The sequence below is a fragment of the Crinia signifera genome, chromosome 9 (assembly GCF_055691185.1).
Source record: "Crinia signifera chromosome 9, ASM5569118v1, whole genome shotgun sequence".
Classification (NCBI taxonomy): Eukaryota; Metazoa; Chordata; class Amphibia; order Anura; family Myobatrachidae; genus Crinia; species Crinia signifera.
In genome coordinates, this window is record NC_139225.1 from 7647973 (window position 1) to 7664088 (window position 16116).

General features: G+C 43.0%; 1 protein-coding gene across 1 annotated transcript; it reads left to right on the forward strand.

Annotated features, from left to right (window-relative positions):
• Window positions 1-779: 779 nt before the first annotated feature.
• On the forward strand, window positions 780-2668 carry LOC146036475 (uncharacterized). The gene is made up of 2 exons (XM_083160467.1): window positions 780-987; window positions 2546-2668. Exons 1-2 carry the CDS (start codon window positions 780-782, stop codon window positions 2653-2655), a joined length of 318 nt encoding a protein of 105 aa, XP_083016593.1. The 3' UTR covers window positions 2656-2668.
• The last annotated feature ends 13448 nt before the right edge of the window (window positions 2669-16116 follow it).

Here is a 16116-nt window from a genome sequence, read left to right on the forward strand (position 1 = left end):
TACCAAATATCACTCTGATCAACCAATGACAGCACATGATTGTTTGATGTGTGCCATTGCTAAGATGGCGGCCTATGGGAGAGCAGCCCCATTCTCTTCCGCGGAGCTGCGAACTCTGGTCTCCATTATGGAGACCAGGCTGGGGCGTGCCGGCCCTTTTATTACAAACCGGCAGAAGCGCCAGGCATATGCATCGGCCCGCAGGCGCATATTCGCGCGCACCCAGGTGCGCAGGACCATCGCACAGCTGGAGCGGCGATGGTCTGATCTCAGGTGGCGCCAGCCTGATAAGCTCCAGCAAATACGGGCCAGCATTGCTCGATGTAAGTGTTTACCCATTAAATGCCCAATTGTACAATATTGCTGACATGACCATTTTTCAACCAATAAGGTAACCTGCCTGATCCATGAGTTAAACATGGCATACAATATATGAGTGCTACTTCCTGTTTGACACCCTGTAATGGTCATAAAATATGTTATTGGGGAGGATTAATGCTTGTGATGCTTACAATGGGCCAAATGTCACAGCATACCTGCCATGTTACAGGCTGTGTTTTGTAAAGGCCACTAAGGAGCTGTTAGCCTGTACAATTATCTGTACTTCTAACCTTTGCATTTATAGCTTGATAAGGCTTAATAGTAATTACCACTAATTGCCACTTTTTGGATTTTTCACATACACAGCACGTGCTCGCGCAAGACAGGCCCGGGAGGAGGCAGAGGTGGCCCTCGAGGACCTGCCGCAGGAAGGGAGCCCGGAGGAGGGGGCGCAGGAAATGGAGGAGGAGGAGGCAGCGGTGGCACTGGAGGACCAGCCGCAGGAAGGGAGGCCGGAGGAGGGGGCCCAGGAAATTGAGGATGACGAGGGGTGGGCTGTGGAGGCACTGCCACCCGAGGAGGACGTCATCGAGGCCGAGGATGGAGCATTGGAGGCCCCTGAGGAGGAGGTGGAGGCCGATGAGGTTGTCCAGGCGGCCGGAATTGGTATGTATACATAAGGATTAATTTATGAGTTTGGCATGTACTATTTGCTATGTAGCACTGGTGATTCAATTGATTTTTACAATACTATAAAATGACAAAACAAACGGGATAGCAACAGACACACTTTGGGGTTAGATAGGGTGGGCAAACCATCCCTTTCAGCCAGGACACATATTAATGACACAGGTTGTGAGGATGTCTTTCATATCGATTTTAAGTGCCACTGAACCTGTGTAGTTAATCTGTATCCTGGAAGAAAGGGATGACTTGCTAATGTAAGTGTTTCATGTCCCTGCTGCTTGCCTACAATCTGTAGCCTCATATAGGTGAGTAGAGTTTACTGGTGAATGATCTTTGTAAACTAGATTCAGTATGGCATAAATGGAGTATGGACAGGCGTGGCTTAGACTGGAGTAACAAGTGGTCAGTGCCCCTGGGCCCTCCTCTAGCTAACCACCCCCTGCGGCCTGCATGTATGTTTTGCACCATAATTGTGTGTGTATTTGGTCTTAGTAATGCTTTTGAGCATGTGAGTGGGTTAGTGCTGCAGCTTCCCCTAACTGGCATTCTGACAATGATTTCTGGAGCACACCATCAGCAGGCAAGCCATGCTTGATTGCACAAATGTACTGAGCATTCCTGAGAGTTGTGTAACTCCCCTGCCAGGCTCCATCATATAAGAGACACTGAACTTTGTTTGCCGAATTGTGATTGGTGCAGTGCGTGACATGCTTCTCAGAGCTTAGTCATGGGTGGGTTTGGATTGAGAAGGAGCAGTATGACTGTGAGGTGTTCGACAGAGTAAAGGGTAGAGGGCCAAAATCAGGCTTTCCATGTAGTATGTATGCATGTATGTATAGGTGTATGTCTCATATATATAGGTAGATATGTGTGTATATATATATAGTTATATATATATATATATATATATATATATATATATATAGTATCCTGGTATGTTCGGCACTCCGGACAAACGTTATAAGTACCGCGGTGCCCTTATGTTGATTAGTACAGGGATCCAGATCCCCTGTCCTGAGCCCAGGCACAGGGGAAGAAACGGCACTCACGGATTTGAAAAAGGGTAATTTTATCAATACATGATGAATGAAATTACAGCATCGTCTTCAACGTTTCAAGGCAGATTGCCTTTTCGTCAGGATGCGCTGTGATGTGTATAAAGTGCCAAAGGTGCAGTAAATAAACCCGAGCAGTCCTGACTGCTCGGGTTTATTCACTGCACCTTTGGCACTTTATACACATCACAGCGCATCCTGACGAAAAGGCAATCTGCCTTGAAACGTTGAAGACGATGCTGTAATTTCATTCATCATGTATTGATAAAATTACCCTTTTTCAAATCCGTGAGTGCCGTTTCTTTCCCTGTGCCTGGGCTCAGGACAGGGGATCTGGATCCCTATATATATATATATATATATATATATATATATATATACACACACACCTCGCAGAATGCATGTTTAAAATGTAGCTTTGACTATGTTAAATGTATGCATGAATATCATTAGTCATTTTTCATTTTTAATTTCCTCCACAGATGAGCCTGCCCAAGCAGAGGAGGGTCGCCGTGGGGCCCTCCTGAGACTGAGAGGCCTGATGAGCCAAATGATTGTGGAGATGGACCGCATACTTGATGGGGAATTTTAAATTTTGGGTTGGGGCAAGTTATTTTTGAATAAATCGTTATTTAAAGTTCAAAGTTGTCAGTGTTTTTTTCTAACATGCTAAAGTATATGTAAGTTGTTTAAAATGTTTAAAATAAGCAAAATGTACATAGTGTATCTAGATGTATGTTTGGGTCACATGCTGTAATGGTTAATGTGTGTCATGAATGTAGTAGGAATGTGGGTCAGTATAGATGAGCATTTAATTGATTGCAATTGCTAACAATCCCTTTTTCAGGAGGTTGCCTAATAGCCTAAGTGGGTCATGTGATCGCTGTGTGTACTCAGTACAAAATTGTGTTGATTGTGCGTAAATACTCCACATCGGGGCGTACGGACAGCTTTCCGTACGTTCTCACGCGGTAAGACCGTGCTTGTGCGGGAAGACCGTGCAAGAATCTGTACGTTTCCCCCGCACACGCACGGTTTGTATGTCGTCCGTACACACGCCCTGTTTTTAAAGAGTGACTCCGTCCGAATGCGGAGGACACGTGGGCGTTTCTACGGACGATGCCCGCACGCTGCCGCACAGCGTTGCGTGCGGCCCGCACCGTAACAATTCGGGAATATCCGCACCGATCAGAATAAGGGCCATAGTGACTATTGCAATTCTTTGAACTGTACATGTAATAAGGAGAAAAACATAATACTGAATAATAGAATGGTTTCATGCACGGGCTGTTGTATGAGCAATTGACCTACACAAAAAAAAAAATAATAATATACTTCATATATAAATGATAATAAAAATAATAATTTTATTTATATTCCGTGATTTTTTCCAATCCGACAAAAGCACTTAACTTGATGGTATGGACATAATGCAGAGGGTTAGTTTAGCAAAATACAGAAATCATGAATATGTATTTATCCTACCATGAAGGGTCAAGGTGAGGCAGAAATACATAGGATTTCAATGGGCAGAATTAACTAAAGCATTTCTTGAATTGAACGAATGTAAAATACATAAAAATATATTTCTTTAACAAAATACACATTGTGGTATGAGCTGATGGAACTATAGAGGGTAGAACCACAGATTTTTTTAGATCAAGAAAAAGATATCTGTGCTTACAAGAGAAACAAGGTCCGGCAATTCCATTCTTATTATTGAAGATGAATGCTTACAGTATAGTTACGTAGCTTTTTTTTTTGTTAGTTTTGATTTAAGTATCCTCTAGATTATCAGAATAGTTTCCCGGTATTCTTATTGGTGTAAAATGTAATAATTAAAATTTTGCCTTTTGGTTGGTACCTGGATTGTTGTTGTGATTTTTTTGAAATTTTAAATATTTTAAGATCCACCTGATTAGGAACAGCAATGCCCCATATATACGGTTTCATTTGGTCTATTTTTTTTATAGAAAAAATCAAATCAAAATTGAAAGATATCGGATGGATTTCAGCTGCATTCAATGACGATTTGATCCTGATGCTCAGCTACGCGGCATCAAAATCTAATAGAAAAATAGACTGTGCAGGCAAGACTACATAGTATAGTTATAGTACTATATATAGTCCAAATCAAATGTGTTTTTCTTGCAGTTCAATTCGATCCTGATTTGATCCCTACTGTATATAGTACTTTATCTAACATTTTTTTTAAACATTTTTTTATTTGAGCAAAAGCATCACTGCAATTGTTAGTTAAAAAAGTAATTTTTTTTTATTTTAAACCGCCTGCATAAGAAATGTTTAATACTGTAAATGTAAATAATAGAAAAGGCTTATTAAACTAGCGATACAAAGAGTAGGAAGAAGAGTGACAATCAATTAAAATATCCTTAACATTTTTATATTTAATAATTTATTCATTTAATCAGAACTTCCAATAGGTGCAAATTTATTTAGTTGCAAAAACATTTATGAACATTTTTGTTTATTTGCAACTGGTTGTGCTTTCAGTGTGTAAAAAAAAAAAATACATCCCAGCGCTAGTATCGCATTTTACAATGCGATTCTGGGCGATAACATTCCGTCCAGATTGCATTTTTAAATGCGATATCTTTTTTTGAGTACCAGCACCTCTCTCATTGGAAAGATTTTTTGAAATAGGATTGTGGGATCAACCTTTTAAGTACGACTACCAAAGTATACAGTCTATTTGCTTCAGCCAATCTGGACGGCAGGTAACTTACTTTAATAGTCATTGATGCGTTTCAACTTCTGCAAATACTTTTTGAAAGTTTCTTTGCAAGGGATACGGAATTGATAAGGAATTGAATCGAACTGCCAACGTGATATTTGTTATTTATATTTATTTATTATTATTTATTAACAGTTTATTATATAGCGCACAAATATTCCCTACCACATGTACACGCACTCGTACACACACATATTCTAAGCCAATTAGCCTACCAGTATATTTTTGGATTGTAGGAATCCAGAGTACCCGGAGGAAACCCATGCGAGTACGGGGAGAATCTACAAACTCCGCACAGTTAGGGCCATGGTGGGAATAGAACCCATGACCTCAGTGCTATAAGGCAGTAATGCTAACCATTACACCGTCCGTACTGCCCCAATATGACATGATATGTAGCTTATCGGGCCATGATTATTTTGGCAGATCTGGTGACCAATGACCAAAAGGCATTTATTTGAGTGGACCACCCAATTACAAGGGTTCTGGATATCCATGCTTTGGGACCCAGTATACAATAATCAACATTTCTAATTATTGGCACATTTCATATAACGAGATACTAAAATAAAATTAGACTGTCCATGAAGCATTCACTGCGCAAAAGATTGATTGCATGATATAAGATGTGTGGAAACTATTATAATAATATTGTTTGACGTACAGTATTCATTGTTATTGCTGTCTTGTGCTTTAAATTGTGCATTATTAGCATGCATACTGTAGCTAGCTATTAAGAGCATTATGATGTTGTTTTAATTACACTGTTTATTCAGCCAATCTTTGTGTTTGCGCGTGTTCTGTTATTAAAAGCCCCGTTCTGTATAAATTATACCGTCTAATGGCCTGAACAAACGCTAAATTGTAACATCAGTGGGCCTCAAATAAAGAAAAAGGAACTTGTCCTCAGTGGAGGTGAAAGGGCTTAATTGACTCTAACTGACATACAAGTTGCATATAGAACGACAATAATACAAATCGTGTGCAAATTAGCATAACATTAACATAGCTGTATGACATTTAATAAAAACACCGTAGAAGATTCAGCAATAACATTGATAACAATAGCATAAAATCACAATAGCTACGATGAGGAGACTTCTACTTTCTCAACAAGTCCCATTTTAAATACCTCACCATATTGGAACCATTAGATCTTGACTAGATGTGGCAGTATTGATATTAATGACTTGATTCCATAATGCTAATTAATTACTGTGCAAGGAAAAGCACTTGTTGACTTTGACTTCTACGCCTATATCTATCCAATTATAAGTCCCTTTCCTAAGTAAATCTGCGCTAATGAGCATTAACTCATTAACCCCTGTGGCTTGAAGTTATACTGTGTAGACTGTGGCTTGAAGTTATACTGTGTAGACTGTGGCGTGTAGTTATAGAGCGGAGACTGGCAGAACCGGGATAACCTCCAGGACCAGGCTAAGCGACCAGATGGCAAATGAGAAAAGAGGCAGCACCGTAAGGCTCAAGAGGTAGCAACTGAACAGGCGCAACTACGGTTAACCACAGGAGCTCAGGACTGAAGCACCTTAGACAGGTAGGCAACTAGAAGTACTGGTACAGAGGCTGGAACCTGATCCCTTTTAAGGTAGTAGACTGAACAAGCACAGGGTCTCAGAGAGAATGGTCTGATCCGGTCTCCAACATGGCGCCCTCCTGTAAAGAGGACACCTGCCGGATCCAGAGTTTAACAACCCTCAGCCGCCAGTGCCCAATCCTCGTGCACTCACAGACCTCCGCAAGATGGTGGGGTACTTGTTTCCTTGCACGGCGCCACCGATTTTAATAGTATGCAATCGGGTTGCAAAAATCGGGTCAATCGCATTGCATGCAACCGACCGACCCGATTTTTACATTGGAACCAATGTTAAATGCCCCCCAGACCCCATTTTTCATTGTATGCCCCCCATTGTTAACGCCACGCCACGATCAACATAAACCCGAAGCGTGGCAAGGGGCGGCTGTACGTGTCCTCCGACCTTTTCATACCCCCACTATAGACGTCGGCGTGGAGTTGAATTTATATAGTGTGGCGAGCGCAGCGAGCCACCGAGCCCGAAGCATGGCGAGCGAAGCGAGCCCCGCAAGGGGTCGCGCATTACTTCAGACATATTACGCGTCCCCTCGCGGGGCACGCTGCGCTCGCCACGCTTCGGGTTCGGTGGCTCGCTGTGCTCGCCACACTATATAAAATCAACTCCACGCCGACGTGGATAGTGGGGGTATGATAAGGTTGGAGGACGCGTACCGCCACCCCTCGCGTGCTCACTGCGCTCGCCACGCTTCGGGTTGGCGTTCATTGTGGGGTGGCGTTAACAATGGGGGGGCATTTGCCATAGAAATTACCCATCAGGATGGGTATACAATCAAAAATTGTGTATGGGGGGCCATTTAACATGGGTTCCTATGGAAAATCGGGTCCATCGCATTGGTCGCATTGTATGCCATTATAATGGCATACAATGGACCCGATTTTACATAGGAATTTAACATTACATACAATGCTTACAATGTAAAATCGGGTCGGCATGCGATTTTACATTTGTCGGGAAACCTAAAAAAAAGCCATAAAATCGGGTCCGTCGGGTCCCATCGCATACCTTAAGTTAAGGTATGCGATGGGACCCGATGGGCGCCGTGCTAGGAAACAAGTACCGATGGTGGCTATCGTCGCGCTGGGACCCCGCCTGCCGCACTGCCCAGAGATGCCACCCTGCCAGCCCGAGCCTGTAACGCTGCCCACCACCACGTGCACCCCGCTGGCAGCTCCCTGCCAAGGAAGCAAGTCTCCGGAGCATGACACTTTTTATTAAAATGTTCTGGCAGTTCCATATAGAGTACCCCTATCAGGTCACCATTTATTTAGCAGTTGGTACAGTATAATATCATGCAATGCTGCTTTAGTCAGGAGCAATTATAAGATTCTGCAGTTTGCCATTGATGAATAAGGGGTACATTTTATAGGATGGGAGTTCTATTGAAGATGAGAAATTGCCCATAGCAACCAATGAGTCTTATTTATTTAGCACCTTCCAGAAGATAATAATTAGGATCTGATTGGTTGTTATGGGCAACATCCCATCTTCAATACAACGCTGGTCTTAATACATTTACCCATAAGTCTCACCCTAATGGGCCTCTCATTTTTGTGCATAAGATATTTTCAATTAGCCAATCATCTGCTTACATTTTCCTAAAGAACATCTCGCCGGTACCCGATTAACCAATAGGCTGGTTAGGCTGAAGCCTAAGGCACCAGGATTGGGGGGCTTGTTGCAGGTGTCATCGGAGGAATAAAGTGAAGGCCTAATTTGTTAGCTATCACCCGTTCTAATCTACTGTGGGAGGTAAGTTCTTAAGGTGACTGCCAGATGGCTGTCCCAATGTAACTTACTGATGGTACCATTACTTTATGTACATTATGCTACAGCGCAAGTCGGGCAGCCTAAAGCCAAAGTCTACCTTGACTCATGGGCACTATGAATGGTGAGTCCCTGAGTGCCCGTACACATGTGTTTAGCAGCATTACATGAGGAGATACATGCGCATTAACTTAGGGCTTCTGGAACCATTATTCAGGTCTTGTGTCTTGTAATGAACTATAGCCCATGTATGGTTTTATAAAATGATTTCATCCAATATCTTTCACTGACTTTCTTAAGACCAGTTGGGACATGACAATGCTTCATAACATAAAGATGTTTGCAATTTCGTCATTGTACATCTTAGTTGCTTTGCCGATATTTGATTCTGCAGAAGATCTTTTCTGTCATTTAACTTCCTTGCTCACAGTCTCTGACTACGGGCGGGATTCTCTAAACTAAAAGAGCGGTAAAAACCCCGTTAACGCAAGAGCTGTCCTTTGCCATAATTATCGCATATGTTACTGCATATGCGATAATTATGTCTGCGACAGCCGGCGATGTGCGGCGGCAGGGCGGCATGGATATTAGAGAATACCGGCCTTAATCTTTAGCTGCTGACATGTCTGGGTACACACACGTGTTCTGCATATCAACTTCCAGCTATACGGTATATACTTGGATCCAATACGATTTCCCGGCGGTTGGGATCCCGGCGGTCGAAATCCCAACACTGGAATCCCGACCGCCGAAATCCCGACAAGGGGGGGACATGGATCGCCCCCCCTTGCGGGCTCGCTGCGCTCGCCACGCAGCGGGCCCGGTGCCTCGCTACGCTCGGCACGCTATTTTATTCTCCCTCTATGGGTGTCGTGGACACCCACGGAGGGAGAAAGTTTCGGGATTTCGGCGGCCGGGATTCCAGTGTCGGGATTCCGACCGCCGGGATCCCGACCGCCGGGAAATCAACTGCATCCCATATACTTGTGCTGCTTTGGACCTTATTTTGGTAGACTCGCTTTATTATGGTAGAGACTCTCCTTATTCTTGTAGAGTCCACCAAACACTGCCCGCATGGCCACCCCCCCCCCCCCTTCGCAAGACAAATTCCCCCTCATACGTGCAAATGGATTTTTAGCATAAACATTTGCAGCTTGCATGTGGGGGGGAAATCATTCACTGGTCCGTCACCAGTGAATGACTTCTACAGCGTTCGCAGACCTACGACACCGCTATGGTGTCTTAGGACTGCGGGCACCCTGTGCGGGAAGTGTGCAGGTAGCTGACATCCATCTAACATCACGCACGGGGGTGCAAACAGATTACAATAACCTTCAAAATCTCTAGACTTGGCTAGCTTCTTGATATTTGGATTCCCCAACCTGTAGTCTTTGCTTTTGTACCAATAGGCAAGCATAATGCATTTCACTGATTTTGAATTTGTGTCCTCTTTCTTTTGGTTTATGGACATAGGCCATGCTTCCAAAAGCATTGAGTTGCTACAATCTTGTATTTTGCAATCGTTTTTGCCACTTCAGATTTCTCTCTATGAAGTATATATCGTTCTTGTGAGATCATTTCTCAATGTCACAAAGTATCTGTATCTACTTACATAGTACGCAAGTGCCGATGCCTGCAGCCGGGATTGCCCAGTTTGTATTGGCCGTAAGAGTGATATATTACAATCAATGGCGCTGTAATGGCTAATTTATTTGTATTTATCATTAACTTTTATTTAAATGGCTAGTTCTAATTTATGGATACAGGTCTCCCTTTCCAGAAATTTCTAAACTCAAAATATTCCGAAATACAAAAAATTTTTTTGAGCGCGTCTGAGATAGGGACACATTTGTTTTTTGATCGTTCAATGTCCAAAACTATTAAAATATTTGTATAAAATGAACTTCAGGCTGTGCGTAGAAGGTGTATAAGAACATTGAATGCATGTTGCGCTTATCTCCAAAAAAACTCATTGTTTTGCAAATATTCAAAAACCCAAAATACATCATGTTCTAACAATTGAAATATGAAAGACTCAACCTGCATATGCCGAACAGGAAAATTTGAATTGGGATAAGGTGAATATATTGTTTATGATCATTGTTATATTGTTTACCATTTAGATTTGACTTAATTCAAGTCTTGGGCGATTTAATACCATATTCCTCAGAGTAACCTTGATATATACTGTAATTCTTAAATAGGTATTTTCCCCACTTCAGTTCCAGGCGTCTCTGTTTCTTTAGTATATCTAGAATGCAATGAAAGGTATTTGCGCCATATTGTAGGTGAGCGATTGATTTTGTCTGCTTTCATATTTTTGTCTCAATTCACGGATGCTCCACAATTACTAATACATCGCTGCGTTTTTATACAGACTGACTTCATCTGTGATCTCTACTTTCAGTAGGCTTCGAACACAACTAGAGTGCGATGAGGTTAGATTAAACTGCTGCTGGAATTTAATGAATTCTTTTAGTAGTAAATATGAGCAGTTCGGGAAAAGATGGGCATCTCAGGGCCCTTCTTGGAGGGGGTCAAAGCCCTATACCGAACACCTTCCGCCCGGGTAATTGTAAACGGGGCACGGTCAGACCCCTTCAGTATAACCAATGGCACTCGTCAAGGCTGCCCCCTTTCCCCGTTGATTTTTGCCCTGGTCATGGAGCCCTTAGCGGCGAGGATACGCAATAACACGTCTATTCATGGCATCAAAGTAGGCTCCTCGGAGCACAAAATAGCATTATACGCAGACGACGTGCTCTTGTCCCTCGCCGATCCAATGAGCTCTATCCCCCATTTATTATCAGAGATTCAACGATACTCCCGCCTTTCTGACTATAAAATAAATGTTGATAAAACCGAAGTTCTGGACTTTCATGTGCCTGGACCCCTTAAAACAGAACTGTTAAAATTGCTACCTTGTAACTGGAATAGGAAAAAAGTGAAATATCTAGGAATCTATCTAACACATCATTACCACCAACTTTTCCAAGCTAACTTCCCGAGACTGCTAGACACAATCAAGTCGGACCTATCCACCTGGTCCTCCCACTTAATCTCCTGGATAGGCAGAATACACTCTATAAAAATGAATATCCTCCCACGCCTGTTGTATCTCTTTCAGACCTTGCCCATATATGTCCCGACTTATGTTTTTAAATTCCTGCAACACCAAATATGAGCAGTTCGGTCTTGTTTGAACATCGAACATGCCAACACTTTGGGATCTTAGAAGAACCGAGTCCTGGATTGGATCAGTTTTGAGGAGGAAAGTGAACTGAGCCCCGAGTCAAATCTTCTAGCAGATTCAAAACTCGGATTTACAGTAAAATCTAATTTAGAATTTTGGATTGCATGAAAGGAGATTGTATGGTGAGGTTGGCAAAATATGCTGGAAATGACTGAAAGTTAATGTTATTGTATTGATGTTAATAATACTATTTGAACAAAAAAATGTCCAAAAGTTACATTATTTTAGTTGAGTAAGGTTTCTGACTGCAATGTGGAAGGTCATTGGTTTAAATGCTGGGTAGGACAGTATTTTAAAATACATGCTTTAACCACTTACCTGGGTTTTCCCTTCCATCGTCATACCTGATGCGACTAGTCAGAAATGCCCACTGTGTAGCTGCAGGAAGAGAATGTTTCTTAGTTCCCACCCCCTGGTGCTTGTCATGGTGCTGATCATTGTTGATCGGTCAGCCGGGTAGTACGCTCCACCTCACAGCTGAAGACATTATCAGCCACTGGGAAATTTTTAAAAAAGCAGCTCTCACTTTTTATCTGGACCCCCAAAAACTGTCTCTATAGTCTCAGGGGGTCCCGATAGAATGTAAAGGCTGTTTTTTTAGCATAAAAAAAACCCATTAAATAAAGCATAAATGTGTGATGTGAAAGGGGTATAAGATGTGGGTGAGATACATTGTTTCTGTGCAGGGTAAATACTGGCTTCTTTATTTTTAGAATGCAATGTAGATTTCGGTTTGAACCCCCTCCCACATCTAACTCTCTCTGCACATGTTAAATCTTTCCCACCTGCAGCGCAGCGCGGTTATGTCCATTTTTTTAGAACAAAGTTGCCCTGCGATCAAGTCTGAATTAGGCCAATAGTTCTTAACCTAAATCAATCATAAAAAAAAATTACAATTTCTGTTTTTGGGAAAAATATTAGCCAGTTAGTTGATAAATAAGAGTTGTGTGGCTGAAGACCCTGGGTATGAATGCTAAGAAATGTGTTATTGAAAATAAAGGGTAAAGGGACTGATTCATATGCGGTTAGAGCGATAGCCCTAATGCAGTAATGCAGCAGGTGCTGGGCCGGCGCCATCGTGAGCAGGTAAGCGGCACCGGCCCTGAGCAGGAGGCGTCAGGAACTGATCCAAACTGTGTACTAGGATGTAGTATCAGATCTTCCCCACCATTGGGCAGCTTGCAGTATCCATGGAGACACGCAAGCCGCATGCTTCAGAAGCCAGGAAATCGGTGTGTGACAACGGAGATCCTTGTGTTCCCCTCCTCCCCCTAAATAGCAGTGACAAGCTTCAGATCCCATCGCGGCCCCCAAACACCATCAGGCTGTCAATCGCTTACAGCCTGATGGTGTCCCTGCGTTGCATTGTCCATTCTAAAATTCAAATAGGGGAGACACACCTACTGCCAGTGAGTCGATTTGGAATGACAGTTGGTGGCAGTTGGAGTTGCTCCCCTATTTACATTTTGAACTGTGACGCAGCTACCCCTCTGGTGCCTCCCCTGGATGTAACCCATAGGCTACTATGGAAAACTTCATCAGAAGAGTAAGCTTCACAGTCTAAAAACTGTATAATGATTGATAATGTTGCGGTAATACTCTATTATGATTTACAATGATTATCTAATAAACGGAAACACGTGACACAGGAATTAGATGAAAAAGTGGCAACATTTTATTTGACATAATAATTACATTTCCTTTTATCTGATTAGTTTGCTGGCAGACAATATTAACGGGACAACGTAAAATAAGACAGTACGTTCCAAACTCAAACACCGGTGTTCCACTGAATAATGTTAAACACACCTCAACAGGCTGTCAGATGTCCGATCGGACAATATCTCCTTTATCATTGACAGAGCAGCACAGGAGTAGCTGGGGTGGATGGCACTGAGGGAAAAACTAAAAAGTCACGAATTGAAAACTGTTTTATTTTTAATACAGTGTGGAGGTTAGCCAGATGTGGCCATGATGTGATCACGATGTACTGACACAGATGATCTACCACTGGGGCAATCCTCGATGGTGTGACCAGCGGTGCATCTTAATATGCACAAGATTAGCTATGAAGTCGTTAGGGATGTCAGCAGGTAGACCACTGGCTGTAGCATTAGCATGACGATGCATTCATGCTGAATGATTGAGACTGCAACTGTGTCTACGTCAGACTCAAGCAATGTGTGTGTGTTAGGGTTACTGAGTTTACATACAAGAAACTTTGGTTCTCTGCACCTTTTTGTAACTTTTTGGAAATTGTATTTTGTGTCATATTATTATTGTGCAAGTTGGTTGAGTTCTTATAATTTTTTTAACAATAATTTTTAGTGTTTAGTGGCTTACACTTATGTAACTTTGCACAACATTCAGTTTGTTGTACTGCTTAAAGTGGTTGGACACAACCGAGTGCCACCACATAGTAAGACCACCACCAATATCATCACTCCCAATACCTAAAAATGCAATGAAACATGTTGTTTAAAAACTGTAAACAAAAGAATTCTCAATGGCGCTTGACAACCTCATGGATCAGTGGCGCATTGTTGCATGAGTGTAATACACCACCAAGCAATAGTCTGTAAAATAACTATGTAGCGTGTAAATCTGTAGTAATTCATGCAGCACATTAGAGTATAGCAGATGTGAAGTAACATTTCCATTATATTATTAACAAACAAATTGTCGGCCTACAAACCCGAAGGACATGCTGGTAGGCTTGACACTGTTACTGGTTAGGGATTTCCTTTAATTGTTTGCAATATAAGAAATTGACCTTACCTACACATACACTAAGTTAAAATAGCTAGCTGTCTGCCTCCTACCTACTATAATATATTATGTTTAGTGACAAAAACATTACAGAGTCAATTATAGTGATATTGTCAGGGAGAGAGAGAGAGAGAGCAACAGTGTCAGGGAGAGAGTGAAAGGGAGCAACAGTGTCAGGGAGAGAAAGAGGGAGATTCAGTGTCAGGGAGAGAGAGGGAGATTTAGTGTCAGGGAGAGAGAGGGAGAGTCAGTGTCAGGGAGAGAGGGAGTGAGTGACAATGTCAGGGAGAGAGAGAGTGAGTCAGAGTCAGGGAGAGAGTGAGATGGAAAGACAGTGTCAGGGAGAGAGAGGGAGAGTCAGTGTCAGGGAGAGAGGGAGTGAGTGACAGTGTCAGGGAGAGAGAGAGAGTCAGTGTCAGGGAGAGAGTGAGATGGAAAGACAGTGTCAGGGAGAGAGCAAGAGCAAGAGAATATTGGGGAGAGACAGTATACGGAAAAGAGAGCAAGAAGGAGTGACAGTGTCATGAAGAGATAGTGAAAGTGACAGGGAGAGAGAGTGACAGTGACAGGGAGAGAGGAAGAGACAGTGTCATGGAGAGAGTGAGAGGGATCACCAGTATCAGGGAGAGAGTGACAGTAACACAGAGTATCAGGAAGAGAGCAACAGTCTGAGGGAAAGAGAAGAAGTGAGTGTTAGGGATAGATAGAGCAACAGTGTCAGGAGTGAGAGAGAGAACGACAGTGTCAGGGAGACTGAGGGGGAGAGAGATTGGGGCATACAGTGTTGTTGAGGAGGGAGAGAGAAAGAATCAAGAGCAACAGAATGTCAGAGACAGGGTGGGAAGAGAGAGATGGGAGAGAGAGAGAGAAGAGAGAGAGTGAGCGTGCACTACCTGACCGGACCTAGCAGAGGACATGGGGCCAGATTCTCTAAGCTTCAAAAGTGATAAAATAGAGAGTGATAAACAGCCAGCCAATCAGCTCTTTTCTAACATTATTCAAACACAGTCTGTGACATGGCAGGTAGGAGCTGATTGGCTGGCTGTTTATCACACTCCATTTTATCACTCTCCATTTGAAGCTTAGAGGATCTGGCCCATGATATGTAACTGGCACTACAGGGGACATCTGTATCTGAAATTACAGGGGACATCTGTAACTGGCGCTACTGGGGACATCTGTAACTGGCACTACTGGGGACATGATATGTAACTAACACTACAGGGGACATCTTTAACTGGCACTACTAGGCTCATCTGTAACTGGCACTACTGGGCTCATCTGTAACTGGCACTACTGGGGACATGATATGTAGGTACTTGTTTCCTAGCACGGCGCCCACGATATTCAGTCATACTGTATGTCATTGTATTCAATTTAAAATTGTATACCATTGTATATGGCATACATTGGCATACAATGCAATGCAATGCGATTTTAAATTGTATAAGCACCCTAATGGTTTTTTTCAATGTTAAATGGCCCCCCTATACAATTTTTAATTGTATAAGCACCTTAATAGGTGTTTACAATGTTAAATGTACCCCCACGCCACTGTCACTATCAATGCCAACCCGAAGCATGGCAAGCGCAGCGAGGCCGCGAGGGGCGGCGGTACGCGTCCTCCTACCTTTTCATACCCCCACTATCCACGTCGGCGTGAAGTTGATTTTATATAGTGTGGCGAGCGCAACGAGCCACCGAGCCTGAAGCGCGTGAGCCCCGCAAGGGGACGTGCATTACTTCACATGTATTACGCGTCCCCTCGCGGGGCTCGCTGCGCTCGCCACACTATATAAAATCAACTCCAAGCCGACGTGGATAGTGGGAGTATGAAAAGGTTGGAGGACGCGTACCGCTGCCCCTCGCGGGCTCGCTGCGCTAGCCACACTTTGG